Here is an 18,934-nt window from a genome sequence, read left to right as displayed (position 1 = left end):
TGAAATCAATGGACCCTAAGAGGGTTACATCAGTCACAACTATTTCAATGGGAGTACTCAAAGAATGTCTAGGTCCAACTCTAAAAATAACTCATATGCTTACCTGGTCTCCCTGGAACTGATCCGGCAATTTCCAGTAAAAAGGTTCTGTATTCAAGTGTTGTCGGACTGCTTTGACATCCATTAAGATATCAGGGAACTGGGAAAATACACCTTCACTAGTTCCAGTGAGGTTACTGTGAGAAACCACATACAGAACAGTCTGCTGCAGAGACAGGGTGACCTGAAATGCCAGACTAATAGGTCATACCTCTTTATAAAATGCAGTATATCGTTTCTAGCTAAGCAAGATTTCAAATGATCTGTTTTCAAGTAAATAAAGCATACACATTATAACTTTGAAATTTTGAAGGAAATTCATTTTTTTAAAAAATGTGTTATATTCCTGTATTACTATGAAGTAGTTTCATAAAGCTGAATGGCCGTATATGGATACATCACTAGCTTTCCCATGTATAGTTCACAGGTCATGTCAAAGCAAGGCAGTGAGGGAGAAGCAGCCACAGCAGCAGAGGAATAAAAGGTAGCGAAGACCTTCTTTGCATGATTATCATGGTGTGGCAGAGCTTTAAGGTTGTACTACGGTCCTAGGATTACTAGAGCTCAATCCAATCCAAACTTCATTGACAGGGAGATGTATACAAATGCTAGTAATATTTTATTTATTTATTACAAACTTTTGTATCCCACCCGCCAATCAAATTATCTCCAAGACTGTTTACAACAGATACAAATCAACTAACCCAGCTGCTGCTATCTGGATGTCCTATAAAGGTGACAATGGCACATGGCCTTAAAGCCTCTTCCCAGCTCTCTGCTGTTCTTGCAGTCACTGGGATCAAATACGAGATCAAGCTGCGTGCAGATCAAATTATGACAAGACAAGGTTCAAATGCAACCGAAAACCAGGCACAGAGGGTGAAACTGCTTTACTCACTGGAACTCTCACATGGTCTTCTACTTCTGAACACGACTCCGACATCCCAGAGCAAAAGCATGAGATGCATCCCAAAGCATTAGTGGCATGAAGAGCAAACGTCCCAGGTTTGCATTCACTGCAATGCAATCCAATCACATTCTCCTGACAAAGAAATAGATTGTTAACGCCAGTAGGGCTTGAACACTGGACTGAACAGTTTCAGCTCATAGGTCTCCAGTTATTTACACAACTCAGTTTGCCATCTAGAGAACTTCTTATTTAATATGGAGTGGCTTGTGGCATGACTGGAGTAAAAGTTCTAGCCCACACAGTGTGTCAGGGCAAGTAGTTGCTCCCATACTGCTTGCTACTCTTAACTGCTTGATCAACACACAAACCGTGAGCATGCCTGGTTTAATCCGAGTCCTAATCCTGCTCTTGACTATAGCCAGTATATCGTACCCATGGACCACATGAACCTCCAGCACAGACACATGAGGAGGTTGTGAAAAGCAGCAGTGGTGTTCTCACAGGGGTAGTGATGTGTTCACGAGGACAAGGAAGGGGTGGGGCAAAGTGGCAGCAAGCTCTGAGTTTGCCAGCAGTATTGTCCTGCAGGTGCGTGAGCACTTTGGACACACAACTGAACACCTATGAAAAGCTGACACAGCCAACCCAGAGCTCCTCCAATGCCTTGCGCAATCCTTGCCCTGACAAATTATTCACTGTTTCACCTACTGTATACCATGTACGGCTGAAGCTAATACAGGTTGCCTTATTTCTGTTTCTAAACCATAGTTTTTATTTTGTCCTGAATGCTGCTTGACGTCCTAATTCAATGTTCTAACACCCAATTTTGGTCTAAACTCTTTCCTACAAGGTAAATGTTTTGCATGTCAAGTCTGAAGGTTACACATTTGTTTTGCTCCTATATAAACCTAAACCTGGCTTCCCCCCCCCAGAAAACACTAGTTGATGTCTGTGGAAATGACTATTATTGTACTACAGGCAAAGAAAAACGCACAAAGAAAAATAATAAGCAGGCAAAGATTTCATGCTACCTTGCAGACACATGCACCGGTTTCCTCTTCACAGTTGCAGATTCCTTGATTTTGATCACACATGTCTACTTTGCTGCCCCGCAAGTCACAATCACAAGGAATGCAATCTGGGTAGTCTCTATACCCCAAAGCACAGATAGCGCAGCTGTCTCCTCCGTATCCATTCTTACACTGACATTGAGCAGTCAGCTGGTCACACTGGAGACTGACTGAACCTATATCACTGCAATTGCAGGCCTTAGAAGAAAACAGGACAAGAGATATGTGAATCTTGCAAAGGTCATGAAGTTCAGAAACTATAAACTTTTGACAGACATTAAAACTTGCCAGCAATTTTCTGTAGAGGAAAGTCCAACTCTAGAAATAGAATACTTTACCCAACATTCTCAAAAGATTTATCATCTGACCCCTAAATTACTGTATTTTTCGCCCTATAGGGCGCACCGGCCCATAGGGTGCACCTAGTTTTTTTGGGGGGGAAATAAAGGGGAAAAAATTATTTTTCCCCCCAGGCGCTTCCCCCGCCCCAGCCCCCAGAACAGGCTGCTATCCGCAAGCCTAGGGAGCCCAGCGGGAACTCCTGCAGGGCTCCCCAGGCTTGCGGATATCTGCCCGAAGCCCGGGGCGCGCTACTCAGCGTGCCCCAGGCTTCAGGATGCAGGCTGCTATCCGCAAACCAGGGAGCCCAGCGGGAACTCCCGCCAGGCTCCCAAGGCTTGCGGATAGCTTCCTGAAGCCTGGAGAGCGAGAGTGGTTGGTGCACACTGACCCCTCTCGCTCTCCAGGCTTCAGCGAAAGCCTGCATTCGCCCCATAGGGCGCACACACATTTCCCCTTCATTTTTGGAGAGGAAAAAGTGCTGTATTTCCCCTAAGTAGATAATTTCGGTTTGCAGGTGACCATTAAACAACTAGAATTGATCCAATACGAGCCATCACCATTACAATACCTTAAAAAAAATAACCCATCTAAACAACAATTACTTGGCCATGAAGCAAGGAAAAGGAGACAGAAGACTCTCACAACACCCCATATGTGGGACTCCCTAGCTCAGCAAGTTAAATCATCTTCCTCTTTATCAATGTTCCACCAACATCTTAAGATAAGCTTTAAATAAGCTTTGATTCTATTGCTGTTTAACTGTATTAATTTATATTATTTTTATTAGCTGAACTGCTGCTCTTCTCTTAAAAAAATATCTGGAAATGGTAGTTTAGAAAAGGTTCTGATCATACTTTGTGAAAGATCCCTGGTTCTCCTCGCATAATTGCCACTTCCATAGTCCTCTGGACAGAGGAAAGGGTGTTAAATCTTACATCTGTATAGATAATCCCTTGACATGGTATTAATGGGTTCTTTTCACCTAATGAAGAGCTTATTGAAGTCACAGCTCACTGGTTTGCAGTTTGCATACTGCATCTAATTCCTTATTATACCTACTTTGTCTACAACTTACAATGTGCTTGTCACATTTTCCCCCTATACTTGCAGCTATAAGCTCCTAGCACGACGTCAAATCTGAGCGTTCCCATGTGAAAATATGGAACTAGTCAAATTGTTCTAGAGCCACGCAACCTTGTTTTAGCTTCTTCTTCTTCATTTAAAAAAACACATTGTTATGATAAAGGTGATCTCCCTTGGTGGACAAATTCTAGCTTTCTGCTTCATGCTGGCTTCTTAGAAATAGACTGCTTAGGCTTCAGGTAATAAATATTTTGAGAATATAGAATATATAGAATCCAAGGATGTATGAGCCAGTTTTTAATTAATGAATTGCTGAATGGTATTTCTTTCTCCACAACCAGAAAAAGACTCAAACTCAGGGAAATTCCTTGTCCTCTCAAAGACAATGTATCTTTCTAGTAACAATTTAAGTCATCCACCCAATATGGCTCTCATTAGTGAAGATGGATTGATTAAGTGAAAGAAACTGTTATATACTGTGGAATTCTTACAGATGTTTACCTTGATTCATGGTTAAATGACATAAACCTCATTTATTATGATGATTATGTCAATAAAGGGGATATATATTGTTCTACATACATCAAAACATAGGGCAGGAAGAAGAAAAAGTTTCTTTTTACCAGCATTAGCAAAAGCTAATCTAGCAGAAGCTGACCTAATTTGTAGTGTTTAAATACCACAAATTCAATGTGCTATCTTGTGAAGTATTTTTTAAAGCTTTGTTTTTTAAAAGTTTCCTAACAAACACAACGTTACCTTGCACCCATTCTCTGGATCAAGACCCCAGAAGTTCTCCTCACATAGTTCACATTTTTCTCCTTCAGTATGAGGGGGGCAGATGCATCTTCCAGAATCTCCATCACAAACATCATGTGTATGAGCACAATTGCAAGCTACAGGAAGAAGACAGGGAGCAAGTAACCCATTTTGTCAGTGCTAGTAGAGTAATAGCAGTGCTAGTAGACTAACAGCAGTGCTAGTAGCAGAGCTGTAGCATCAGGTCCATCTCTGCCTTAGGTGGGCTCCACCTGTGAGTTTACTCATAAGGAAGGAAGTAGCTCATAAACGATTCCTATAAAGTCCTTTCCAATGTCTGAATTGGAATGTACACTGGTATCATCCAAGGAACACTGTTGTGTCTTAGGTGTAACCAGTGCTTTTTTTTTTTCTTTAAAAAGGGTACTCTCATTTTCCTACTCATATTGAAATACTGCCCCTAAATGAGGCCAAACTTAAGAGTCACAAAATGTTTAGGGGTATGCGTACCCCTGTGTCCCGCCCCAGAAAAAAGTACTGGGTATATCCGTTTAACATCTCATTTGGTTGCTCAAAATTCTTAACAGAATGAGTCAACGGTAAAAGCAAGATTATTACCAACACACCTCCTATAATCCCCACACCAAATGGCAAAAGGGCAAATTGGCACAGGAACCATTTTCATAAGCCCAAATCCTTATTCCAATAGTTGGAATAATTGGATTCCCATTGCAGGCAAAACTTGATGAGAAATGCTTTGATATCACTCTGCTGACCAGGCTTTACAAATAAATAAATGCTAAAGAGGCTCACAACTGACGTTTCCCATGGTGCAGCACAAAGCATTTTGTTAAAAGAAAATTCGTAAGAGTTTAAGAAACTGCCATGACCAGATTATGGGCTATAATTTACGTGTGCAGCCACCGTCCCGGAATGCATAAAAGCCATGAGCGCAACGATCACACTTCTCCCCAGCTACTCCTGGCACACAGAGACATTGTCCTTCATCATTACAGTCCTCAGCAGTTGAGCCAGCTTTACTGCAGTTGCAGGGACGGCAGCCAAGTCCGCTACTTAGGCCGTAATATCCAAGCTGTCACAGAGAAAAGAAAAGTGTTTCAGCAATATTTCCTAGTTCCCTGAAACAAAAACAATTCCTCTCTTGTTTTCTTTTTCATCGCTGAATGCGATCCATTCCTGCTCTTTGGCCTGCATAAAAATAGTGCAGTTCTGGTAGGCTGTGTGTTGGAAAACAGCTCCCAGCTCACATTTCCCCCACCACATAGAACTTATGGGTTCTACTGTGCCAATCAGAAGCCTTTGGAGAATATATAGGAAAAGCAAATATTGTTATTTTAGAAAGGCTTTTGAAATACACATCCAGTTTCCTAGATGAAACTCCTTAAATGCAAAAGCTCACAAAAATAAAAATGGGGGCAGGGTGGGGTGGGGCGGCAGTTTTGTTTGTCAAGAATCTATTAGCATATGAATAGATCCCAACATTACTTGTGCAGCACAAGTAAATGAAAAAAAAGTTCAACTTTTTCACTTCTCATCAATGTCAAATACTACAATCCACATCAGTTACATATGTTTTTAGACATTTATTTGGAGCTATTAGCCCAAATCTAAAAATTGCTAAGGTAACCAAGTTCAGCACAGGGTTAAGGCATTATGACTACAGTGGACGCTTGGGTTGCGAACGTGATCCGTGCGGGATGCACGTTCGCAACCCGCATCTGCGCATGCGTGGGTTGATTTCAGCGCTTCTGAGCATGCGCGACCACCGAAACCCAGAAGTAACCCGTTCTGGTACTTCCAGGTTTCGGCGGTCCACAACCCAAAAAAACGCAACCTGAAGTGGCTGTAACCTGAGATATGACTGTACTATGATTCAGCCCATGTCTCAAGACAGCATGCAGGTTACCACCACCAGGCTCCTCCACCAACACAAATACTGGAGTATAAATAGAGCATGGTATCTTCTGTCTGTCTCTATATATCTGACTGAAAAGAAAAGACCGGATTTTCAGTAAGTCTGCACAGGGCCAGGACCAGAACACTAAGGTCATAGTATAATTGACAAAAGAGTAACGGCTGGCAAAGTGAGAGTGGGGGGGGGGGTGCACAGCCTTCGCTGGCAAAAGGGAAGGCTTTCCAAGGGTGCTATTGCGCCCACAGGCACTGCCTAGGGGGACACCAGTAAAACATGAGTAAATTACCATGAGTAAATTACATCAGTAGAGCAAAAGAAGTAAAATCATGTGTGCTAACATCAAGATTTATTATTTCTTTCTTACCAAACACTTATCGCATCGGAGTCCCACCACATTTCCTTTGCATTGGCACAAACCAGTCTTCGGATGGCAGACACTGGAAATGGAGCCATTCACATGGCACCCACACTCTGATGTGTAAAAAGCACAAATAGAAAAGCTGAATATAACCAGCTATTAACAAAATACTTGAATAACTTTTCTTTATGTGAGGTTTAGGATTCTATACCCCACTTTTGCATATTCTTTCCATCAATATTTTAAATTTGTATTTTTGGCGTCTGGACTTAAAATTAAGGCCAAGATCTAAACAGTGCCATGTGTGAAAGGAAAGTACTTCCACTCAGGAAAGAAGGGGTCCCCCCCCAACTACAACTCTGTTCTACATCAATTCTGCTCTAGAGGGTCGTCCAACATTTGAGTAGCAGCTTTGTGGGATTCACAAGGAGATGCAGTGAAAAGCAGAGGCGGGAATTGGCCCACAGACTATACAGATATCTATGCATATCTTTGGAAAATAGACTAAATTTTCTAAAAAGAAAGCTGAGCACCAGAATTCAAAATACTCTTTTATGAGCTGTATAAAATGACTGGCCCCAGCTTGAACTACAGAGACAAATCCATTGCCAGCACTGATGTAGCATTTGGAAAACCCTCAAACACTCTTGCCTCATTGTTGTAAATAATGGGATCTACAATAAAAATGGTTTTGACTCCATTCATGTTGAAATACATCTACCTCACTCTCTTCTTGAGATGTCCTTTTACCAATACAAAAGTACTAGTGGCAATGCATACAAAGAGATTAGGCAGGAAACTACTCTCATTGCAGGAAACACAAGTTTTTTTTTTTGCATTGGGGTGCCAATGAAATGGCTTGGATCCTAACTAGGCTTCCACTGACAGGAATGTCTCCTGGATGGAGTTCGACACACAGGACTGTTCTGCTAATAGAAAGCAGAGAGACAACTTTCACCAATTCCTCCAAAAGGCCTGTGTGCCACCCAAAATCTGCTCTGGAGGGTTGGGGAACTAGACAGTAGAGCAGCATGTGAAGCATCAGAGGGAGATGAAAGAATCAGTAAATATTACCCCCACCCTTCTGCAAAAATGATCCTCTGCTGGAACACAGAGGAACACCCGTGAAAAGGAGGAGACACTGTGTTTTATTTATTCTATGCTATTTATTAATCCATTGATTTCCTCAACCCTAATGTGCCTTTTTTTTAGGACATTACATAAATCAACTGTCCTATGTATACAAAAATACTTGATCAGTTGATTTAACAGGAATTACTCACCACGGCAGTCTTTGCTGATCACTGCATCCCCGTAATACCCATCAGCACAGCTTTCACAGTGTTGTCCCACAGTATTCCCAATGCACTTCAGACACTCTCCTGTTAGGGAATTGCAGTGGCCGTCTTCCGTGGGATCTACATTGCCATTGCAGTCACAAGGAACGCAGGACTGCCCAAGGACCAAAGGATCACCATAGTAGCCATTTGCACATCTGCACAAGGGATTGGAAATTGTGTCAGGTTACAGAAAGCCACATATTAGAAACACATCACAAGCCTGAAGAGCATAGTGTGTTCATGTAAAGATGCAAAACTAGGGTTAGTAGAGAAGTGGCTGCGAAAACAGTACATAACAGGACTGTAAAACTTAACTTCCATCTTTACTGTGCTGCTTGAAAAGATAATTTCACGCTTTGTTATGCTACATGCGCACCGAATTTGATTTCCGGGGCAAAAGTAGAAATGGGGAGGGCAGATGGGCAAAATATTCTCTAAAATTACAAAAAAAAAAAAACCACCCACCCCTGCATACTTTAATTCCTCATTTTAAAAACATGAGATTTTATTGAAAGGTTATATATTTACAACTGCATACAAAACTTATAGTGAAATGTTAGAATGATGGCAAACTTCCAGACCACAGTCCAAATTAGGTCCACTTGCCCCATATCTGGCATATGACAGCAGAAGAAGGCAGGTAAAGATAGGGCTGCAAAAGGAACAGGAAAGAGCCTTAAAATACACTCCTTACTGTTCCTTGCTCTTCAGCACTTATGGTGAGGTCTGCAGGAAACTGCTCATGCAGTTTGATTTCAAACCATTCAGGCGAAGGGAAATACCCAACATCATGGCAAACCTTTTAAGATTCAGATTCAAGTTCACTTACATGTTTTCCCTATAATTGGGTGCACACTGCATTCAAGGTTAGCTCAGCTTTTTCGAATCACCCCAGCATACTGCTCTGCATCAATCTTTTGCAGATGCCCTCCCCCATGGTGGGCCACAGGCAGTAGTGGCCAGGGAGGTGGGACAGAGCTGCCATTCCAAACCCTGAGATGCTTCTACTTAGAGCGTTGAGGCAGGGCAGGGCGGTAATGAGGTCGGGGCTGTGCTGATGCACTGACAGAGTCAGTCCGATACTCCTGTTAGTGCACCCACACAGCCCCAACTTTTCTGCCGCCTTCTCCTGCCCCAGTCTCAGTAAGTTGCAGCAGCATCAGTGTATAGACCAGAGCTTAGGGTTGCCATACATCTGGAATTTCCCAGACATATCCGGAATACTGCATTCAACAGCAGTGTCCAGGCGATACTTGGCTAAATGTCCAGGAAAATCTGGACATATGGCAGCCCATGACGGCAATGCTCAACAACTTTTCTGTCTGGATTTTTACAGTTTGAAATGTGGCAACCCTACCAGTGCTTTCCAAACTGTGTGTCACGTTAGTGTGTTGGCTGCGGTGTATAGGTGTATCACGTGAACGCTCCCTGCGCTCTCCCAGGGTTGGAAACAGATTAGTTTATCCTCCAGTTTGCTAGTAAAACTAAATTACTGTGTCACGAAATGATGCATGTCTGAAAAGCGTGTCACCAACATGGAAAGTTTGGGAAACTCTGGTATACACACATGAGCAGATATGGTAACCATCAGTATTATTTCCATCATGAATGGACTAGCCCTTTTGCAACACCATCTCTCTCTTACACACAGACACACGTCAAATCAGCAGGGAGTGGGCTTTCCACCTCTGCCAAAAGCAGCTTTGGGGAACACATTCCTGAAATGAGACTGACACGGGTACGAGTAATGTGTATTTTGAGCAAGAATTCTGAAACAGGAGAGAAGCAAAACTGTTATTTCCAAATATATTTAATTAACAATATTTGCTGTTATTTCCAGGGTTCTAGTTTCATACCTTTCACACTTGGCTCCTGCATAACCCGGAGGACATTTATCACAGATAACTTCACCTCCATTATCCAAGTGACAGGTAGGACTGAAACTAAAAAACAATTATTTGGGGGATTATCATCAGCCTATACAGTTTAAAAGCAATATACATTAAATGCACACTCTGCATATTTATTACATGAATTGTGGTCACTACTGATAATAATGCTGATGATATTGTCATCAACGGTCAGAGAACACCACAATGAGTGTTGTCCGGTGAAAGTACATTGCAGACCATTTCCTCAACAAGAGCTTCTCTGTGAGGCAACATAAACTGCTTTTTTAAATTTCAGAAAGATGAAGCACTGGGGAGAAATATACTTTTAGGGGAAAGCGAATGGGCATACACAAACTTTTCAGCATGCTTATATAGCAGCTTGCTGGATTGCTACCAGTATCTAGCAGCTGTGCAAGAATCAGCCTGAATTGATTTTGTTCACATAAAGAGCGTTAACACTAAAATATTTTCTAATATTAGCAATGCATGAAAATACCTTTTCAAGAAAAAAAAAACCCCAAGGGCGACATTTGTATTCAGTAAAGTACTGGAAAATTTCCAGCTCCTTGTCTGAGCCGTCTAGGAGCTATCATTTCTGAAGGGTACCATGGAATTCTTGTCATGTTTTAACACCTTCCCTTCAGATTGATTTCTCTTCCCACCCCCCATTCCTTTCTGTTTCTAACTGGCACTGCTTGTCTGATATTGCTGGAGATGTCATGCAATGTTTCCAGTTAGCAGCTTACTTATTTGAAGCAGTTTTCAGTGGGCAGGCGCACGGCTCACAGTCCTCTGGAGTCCCCCTGGACGGCGTCCCATAGAACCCAGGCAAACACTGATCGCAAGAACTCCCTGTAGTGTTGTGCTTGCAAGCCTGTGAAACGGGCAAAACACCTTTTGATACTTATTCTGAGTGGAATTCTATCCCCAGAGGGGGGATCTCAGCATGAAATGACATGCAGCATTAGGATTCAAAGAACAGAAACAAAGAAAGAAGCAGGCTATTGACAATATGCTTTTTCAAGCCAGCAGCAACAATTCCCTCATTAGCAAATATCTGGTCTCATGGATTTGTTGTGTTACTTTGACTGTGGACTAAATCAGTTTGCTAATATTGAACACTGGAAATTAACAGGTTAATTTAGAAGATTTAAAGTTCTTTTTTTATAAGGAAAGGTTCCCTTTCTGGTGCAGAACTTAACGGAACCAGCACAAAAGTTGAGGAAATGTAATCACATAGTTATGCTCCAATATTTTTCCTACTTGGATCCACAGGATTTTTTCCACTGAGCTGAGAAGGAAAAGCTATGGCTTTCATGACTTTTCAAATAAAAGTGTTTTATGTCAGCTCTTGCCTAAGCCAGATAATTTAATTTCTTTAACATGCACACACACAAAAAAACTTTTAAAAGTTACAGAAGCTGGTTGGGAAGATGCGCTTCAATGCTTCTTTGGGGTATATTACAAAACTGCCTTGCACTGAAAAAATTATATGAATTGGTGTGTTTTTTAATGTGATCTTTTCAGAAATGAAAATGAAAGCGCACTGCAAGGTAACTTACAACACAAACACCATGAATGTCACATTCCGTTGCATGATCATGGCAATCACATGGCTGGCAAATCCCTCCAAAAAGTATGCCACCTACTCGGTAGTAGCCAGGAAGGCAGGACTAGGAAAGAAAGAATAACAGCACAAAACGGTTCTTACAGCACTTCAACCCGATTATTAGAATATTTGAAAACCTATTAAAGGTGAGTTATGCATTAGCACTCCTATAAAACAACTGCACAAACATGTCTCTGAACTCAATCTACAGATCTATGCTTGAACAGAACCTTTGTGTGGCATGGGGAGTAAGTAGTGATGTTTGCTATATAGCGTAATAGTCTGTATTTATAAAACAAAAAACACTAATTGAATATGTTGTTTTTTTATATTTATACTCCGACACGCAGGGACAGAATCCCCTCATACAGATATAAAACCAGACTTGGAAAGGACCCAAATATGGCATCCAGACCAAATAATCCCAAACCCTATTACAATATTCCCTGAAATCCTGCCATATTTTCTTAAAGTACATTTTAAAATATATTCAGGAATCTGGCATACAATGTCAATTAGCACATATGAGAAACTGTAATTTGTCAACCATTTCCCCAAATTTATAACAGAACAACTGTTAGGTGTTCAGCTTTAAAAATAATCTATGGCCTTTCTAACCTTCAGTTTCTTTAGCTATAAACTCTGTAAAAATGTGGGGAAATGTTATTTTTTAGCAAGTGGATAAAATTGCCATAAACAACTGTAAACAATGCAGATTAGAAAATGTTGCTCTGCCATTCCGGTTTTAAAAACTGCAAGCAAAAACAATATGGTCTGTATGGGGAAAGTATATTTAAAAGTGCTTCCTTCTTGTATATAAAACCATGACAGATTACCTCACAAGAAATCCCAGAGTAGCCTTGGGGACATTCACAATATTCCACATCTGCAGCTGAAGACACATCTATGAGATTAGCATTTGCTGTATCCAAAGTGACAGAATCCAACCTGTACCAAGACAGCAACACACGCACGTGAATATTGTAGTTGACAGGTATATAAATTGATTAAATAAAATAAATATATTTCTGAAAGATTTGAAAAGAAAAACATAAAAGGGATCGTGAAAACCATGTATCACTGAAAAGCTAACCTTCCTGAACAGCACTGTAAGCATCATTGTACTCAATGGGGGCAACTTCTGAGTAGAAACTAAAGGATTTCACTTGAAGGGGATATACATTTAGAAAACGTACCCAGGTATGAATTCGGACCATACCTTGTTTATAATTTATAGAGTCACTTATCAATTACATTTGGTGATGTATTAAAGATCCTGGAATTAAATACTAAATGAATTCCCACCATAATCAATGTGAGCTTTGCATCATTTGCAGTACTCCAGCACTTTCTATAGATACAGGGTCCTTTGTTCTCTGATATACAGAAAGATGGGGAAAGGATAGCATAAGAAGCTGCCTTATATCAGATCATACTATTTGTCCATTCAGCCAGGTCTCTGGCAACAGCAATCCAGGAACTTGGGATGTGGGAGAGGGAGAGGGACCACATCACCTGCTACCTGAGTCTTTAATAATTGAAGCATCAGGGAACCCAGGACATTGTGCAAGCAAAGCATGTGCTTTACCACTCCATCTAACCCTGTACTATGTACTCTGATTCTCATGGTTCTCCAGACTCTCAGACATCCTTCCCCAACACCAGCTATATGGTATTTCTAACTAAGTATGTTAGGAACTAAAGCCAAGTTTACAAACATTTGCTAGGGTCCCTTCCCAGTCATTGATGTTTTCATAGAATCCTAACTTCCCAATTTACAAATTAGTCATTTGTGCCCAGGTCATCAGTTCACATCACCAGATGTAAAAAGATGGACTGCAATTGACTCAGACTATGCACTTGTGGGACTTCTGCATATTTGCCTACAATCTGAATCTTCACTAGTCAAAGACTTCACATTCCCAAGGTTTCCACAACAGACAAAAACTTGTTTCATTGAAAATTAGATTCCGATGACTCAGGATACAAATTTCTGTATCAGATTTCATACCCTGCACATACACATAGAACTCTCAGCACATCTTTTCTGATGTGTCTATCAGTCTATCTTAATAACATGGCATTTCAGCAAAAAAAATTAGACATTACAGCTCCACAGTAGCCACAAACAAATGCACACAGTAGCCTCATCTTATAGGGTGAAAATCAAGAACAAATGTGAGATTTGGTAATATAAAGTCTCCTTGTTCCACACAGTCTGGTACAGAACAATGATTAACAAAATGTCAGCTTATTAGAATTCAGAAGCACATACTTTCCAACTTAAAGGCCCTAAAAGCATGCAAGAAAGGAAGGTCCATCCTTCTCGCTCTGCAACTGGTCTTTTATAAATGAACTGCTTTGTCAACAATGCATGTGCTAGATGAAACCAATTTATTTAAAACCCTCTATCACCACAGGTAAGGAGGGTTCAGTGTGTTCTCTCTCTTAAAAATAATAGTAATGACAAAAAAGTAAATGTCTGGCCCATGGGCAAAATCCACTTGTGGAAAGGCCTTTCACTTTGCCAGAATAAAATTTCAATTGTAAGGTATAAATCTGCAAAAAAACTGGCAACAGCTTTATGTGGACCTCTAGTATACTCTGTTAATGAGTTGCCTTCTTAAACTTCCTCTTCCAGAGCTATTAAAGGTGTAGGGTTCCTATCCCCCTTTTTATCTGGAAATTTCACCCATAAGTAAGAAAAATCTTGCAACCTAATTTTCCAAAAGTCTTCAGGTCAAGATCTAGGCAAGAATTAAGTGAAACACCTGAATACATACATTCCAATATACTTAGAGCTGACATAGGTAAAGTTAGGATTTTGGTGACAGAAAATTATGAACAGCATAAATAAGGCCTTAAGACTTTGGAAACTTTTTCTGAATTGTTTTCATCAAAGAATACTCAACTGGCATAACAGAAAATTTATTTCTAAACTGAATCTTCTTGTGTCCATTACCTGTATACAGCCTTTTTTGCAATGTTGTAACTGGCCCTGATCAGAAGATGGGTAACATTTGCCAAAACTGTCATCAGCATATCTCGATCTATTAATTTCTTCGTATTAAAATCAACAAAGTTTTCAGACACAAGTCGCACAGTGCTGGAATACTCCTCATATGGTTGCAAAGACAACCCTTCAGATCTTGTACATAAAATTTGTCCATTGCCCTGAAATGATACATATATGACTGTATAGAGCTTTCCATGACAAAAGTTAATTGGAAATTTGTTTAACCATATAACTTATGAAACATTTACAAAGAACTGTCCTCTTATTCCAGACTCAACTTTCCAACCTTTTCACAGTTCATTCCGTAAGAAAAATTCTGTTTAAGTTGATCCATGTCCAAGGGATGCCTAGATTCTGATTTTAAACACATGGAAATAATTCCCACCAAAATCAATGGAATTTGCTTCCATGTAAGGTGTTTAGAGGGGACGCGGGTGGCACTGTGGTCTAAACCACAGAGCCTAGGGCTTGCTGATCAGAAGGTTGGCAGTTCAAATCTACACAACGGGATGAGCTCCCGTTGTTTGGTCCCTGCTCCTGCCCACCTAGCAGTTCGAAAGCACATCAAAGTGCAAGTAGATAAATAGGTACCGCTCTGGTGAGAAGATAAACGACGTTTCCGTGTGCTGCTCTGGTTCACCAGAAGCGGCTTAGTCATGTTGGCCTCATGACCCGGAAGCTGTCTGTGGACAAACGCCGGCTCCCTCGGCCTATAGAGTGAGATGAGCACTGCAACCTAACGGTCAGGGGTACCTTTACCTTTAAGGTGTTTAGAACCAAGGTATTAACAAAACTGACTATGTGTGGAGGATGCTAGTATACAATTTACACAGCAAACCAAGTACGCTTTGAATATGGATAAGAGGAAACAGTGCAATACTATATAGGACTACTCAGAAGTATGAGTTACTGAGTTTAATAGGACTCCTCCCAGTTTGTAAATGGGTATAGGATTGCAACAAAAAAAGGCCAGTTTCCTCCCAACCTATATTTGTATATTCAGCACAAGAGGATCACACATACAGGAATTAAAGCATTCCAAAAACTCACCCAAGTTTTGCAAGCATGGAAGCAAATAGTGTATTTGCAATCAGTCATTGTCAATTACTGAGGGAAGGGAAAACTTAGGATTGTATCTGATGTTAGTCCTACTCCAAGTGGACCCACTGAAATTAATGGACATGACTAATTTTGGTTCATTAATTTCAACAGGTCCCCTCTGATACTGGATATAACCCATTTATATAGCACTTTTGAGGTGTTAAAAAGGCTTCATATATATTATATTATTGAAATCCACCCCCATATTGCAGAAATGACAAGGCTGGAGAATGTGGCTTATACCTTCAGTCACTTAGTAGGTTTATGGCAAAGGAGACTATCAAATTCATAGCTTTAGGCTTTGATTTAACTCCTGTAACTGGCAGTAACGAAAATGCCAAGCAATACAAATACACCATTCACTGCATTTAATATTTTTTTTTATAAATCTAAAGGCAAAGATCCATAGGGCTGCATGCACACACTGGAGCTTTTTGACCTCCTCATTCCATCAGCAAATATCCCACCCCCAATAAGCTATACTTATGAGATCTACAATATTGCCATTCCATGACACACAAGAGTTGTCACCAGAAGAGGAAAAAAACCAGCAACCAATACAACTACCATCCATGAGTGTTCACCTGTGTTTTGTGCATTCTTTCTCTTTGAATCCCATGGTCTACAAACCACCATTTCAATTCACATAATCTTAAATTACCTGAACAATAACATCCACATTAGATACCAAATCACTATCCGTACTGTCCATGGGAATTTCATAGGACACAGTATACTTCAAATAACCACCAAAGGAAGTGAGCTGGAAGAATAAAAGTGTAAATATTTTTTAAAAAAAGAAGTTTTCAGCATAACAGGGAAAAGTAAAACTTGCATGCAGCAGACTAAACAACCATTTCTCCATTCTTACTTTTTAGCACCAGTGTGGATTCCTCACTATTAAGAATTTACCTGTAACATGCACCCAAATAAGAGATAACACTGCCCCACTTGCCATGGTAGAGAGTGTGTGCTTACTTTGCCCACCCCAACCCCTTGTTAAGTGCATAGAGCTGGACAAGGAAGCTAAAAGAGCAACGAACAAAGTGATTGCAGGACCTAAAGTGGGCTGCTGCAGAGTCAGTATGGGAGAGAGAGGCAATACAGATCATAACGGATCCTCCTAATTTTTTAAAAGATTCCCCTCCAAATCATCAACAAATAATAGCTCTTCTCCATGTCCACAGATATATTCTGAAGATTGTTGGTGTTTTTGTTGACATTCTTTGTAGAAACCATGAAGATCCATTTCTTGTTTCAACTTTTTGGTGATTCCCCCCCCCCCTTACAGTGCAGTAAATCACCTATGGAGATTTAACTTGATGGTGGTGGGGTTTTGGGGGGTGGTGGCACATGTTAAATCATAAAAATTCAAAAGGGTCCATTTTAATTCTACTGGATCCAACTATTATCCAGACCCATTAAAAAAACCATTTGTGTGAGTTTGTGCAGACATTCTTCCTCTTTCTGTTTCTGTTCAGTGGATAGGAGTGATCCAAGGGAGGGAGAAGAAACTAAAGGGTTTGATGCCCATGGCACTCTCCCAAAATTCCTCAGGTGCCCATGGGTCCAAAAAGATTGAAGATCCCTGTAATATGATATAGAATAGTTACAAAAACAACAAGAAGTACCTATTTTCCCTTGGATACTTACTTTATTTCCAAGATATGGCTTGGGTGCAGACCAGTAATAAGGAGACTTCAGTATTTTTGCAGCTGCTATATTATTAATACTTATTTGATGAGGTCCATCAAACTGATCTTGTTGAGGCTGTATGGTTTTTGTGGTAAGTGGAGCAGTCACCAGCCACCCAGCCATAGAAGACACCTTAAGGAAAATAAACAATAAAACATCATTTACCACACCTAGAAAGTTAATTTACACACAATTGTGTGTGGGGGTTTTTAATGGAGTAACCATTTTATTCTACATGATACTGCCTACTGTTGAAGCACAGGGCACTATTATCTCCCAAAGGGGCACAGAAAAAAAAGTATCATACAGAAAATTGTTTTATGTACTCTTGGCTGGCAGAGATGTATGCATGGTCCAATTCACCACTGCAATTGGCTCAGAACACCTGCTCAGAACACCTGAAGCTCAGGCTTCCGCAGTCTGAGTCACACATCCCATTTAACCACAGTGAAAATAAGCTGGTTTCTCTCTGAACAAACCATGAACCTGGTCTACATCGGCTCCCAGTATGTTTCCAAGCACAATTCAAAATGTTGATGCAGAACTTTAAAGCCCTAAACGGCCTCGGCCCAGTATACCTGAAGGAGCATCTCCACCCCCATCACTCAGCCCAAACACTGAGGTCCAGATTCAAGGGCCTTCTGGCAGTTCCCTCACTGCAAGAAGTGATATTACAGGGAACCAGGCTTTCTCAGTAGTTGCACCTGCCCTGTGGTACACCCTCCATGATGTCAAAGAGGTAAGCAACCATATGACTTTTCATAGACATCTGAAGGCAGCCATGTTTATGCAAGCTCTTAATCTTTGATGTTTTGTCTATATTTTCTTGGAAGCCACCCTGAGTGGCTGGGGCAACCCAGTCAGTTAAGTGGGGTTAAAGGAATAATAACAACAACTACTACTACTACTAATTATAACTACTAATAATAACTAATAATTACTACTACCACTAGTATACTCTTAACTTTATTACTTGGTATGGCCTGTTTATGTGAAATTAGATGGAGATGGGCTGTCTATCATAAAAGATAAAGACAGGAAATCTTGCTCAGTATTTTCTACTATAATTGGAAGCAGAAATCCAAGTTTCAGCCAGAAGTCTTTTCCAGACCTGCCTGGAAAATTGGACCTGGCACTGTCTGCATGTAGAGCATGTGCTCTGCCACTAAACAATAGGCCTTGAAGCACATTTATGGGCTGCCTGAGAAAAACTAATGAGGTGTTTGGACATGGAACATTAGCAACATCATACCTGACTGATGGGCCATGGAAGGCTTTCACAGACATCAGAAACCCCAAAACAGAAACATTCAGTGCAGCCCTGGGGATTTCTTTCTTGAAGATTATAGAATCCTGGCATGCAACGGTCACAGTTTTCTCCTTCAACATTTTCCTGTGAAATACATGCAATATTTGTTCTGTTAGCATCACAATAGTAACCAGCAGACACTAGAGGTTAGAAGTAATCCTGGCATAACGATTGACTGATGGTCCTAGAATTAGTATTAATGCATTTCATCATTATTTTTAACCTTCATCTGACCAATTTCTTATTTTGACATAAAGGTAAAGGTAAAGGTACCCCTGCCCGTACAGGCCAGTCTTGACAGACTCTAGGGTTGTGCGCTCATCTCACTCTAGAGGCTGGGAGCCAGTGCTGTCCGCAGACACTTCCGGGTCACGTGGCCAGCGTGACGAAGCTGCTCTGGTGAGCCAGCGCAGCA

The 18,934-nt window shown here is 40.8% G+C and overlaps 1 protein-coding gene across 1 annotated transcript in view; it reads right to left on the bottom strand.

Moving 5' to 3' along the window:
• LAMA1 (laminin subunit alpha 1) overlaps positions 1-18,934 on the bottom strand; it is an 86,945-nt gene that overhangs the window by 35,653 nt on the left and 32,358 nt on the right. Inside the window, exons 11-25 of the mRNA XM_083622435.1 lie at positions 18,463-18,603; positions 17,169-17,342; positions 16,177-16,278; positions 14,361-14,572; positions 12,235-12,346; positions 11,352-11,462; positions 10,536-10,663; positions 9,754-9,840; positions 7,841-8,052; positions 6,564-6,670; positions 5,176-5,356; positions 4,264-4,400; positions 2,041-2,277; positions 998-1,141; positions 104-283 (exon numbers count right to left, since the gene is read on the bottom strand). Coding sequence (XP_083478561.1) covers positions 104-283; positions 998-1,141; positions 2,041-2,277; positions 4,264-4,400; positions 5,176-5,356; positions 6,564-6,670; positions 7,841-8,052; positions 9,754-9,840; positions 10,536-10,663; positions 11,352-11,462; positions 12,235-12,346; positions 14,361-14,572; positions 16,177-16,278; positions 17,169-17,342; positions 18,463-18,603 — 2,265 coding nt within the window. The remainder of the gene's footprint in view (positions 1-103; positions 284-997; positions 1,142-2,040; positions 2,278-4,263; positions 4,401-5,175; positions 5,357-6,563; positions 6,671-7,840; positions 8,053-9,753; positions 9,841-10,535; positions 10,664-11,351; positions 11,463-12,234; positions 12,347-14,360; positions 14,573-16,176; positions 16,279-17,168; positions 17,343-18,462; positions 18,604-18,934) is intronic.

Source organism: Podarcis filfolensis (genome assembly GCF_964270895.1).
Source record: "Podarcis filfolensis genome assembly, chromosome: 7".
NCBI lineage: Eukaryota > Metazoa > Chordata > Lepidosauria > Squamata > Lacertidae > Podarcis > Podarcis filfolensis.
The sequence above is the reverse complement of the archived record's forward strand: the minus strand, read 5'-3'. Positions and strand labels throughout refer to the sequence as shown.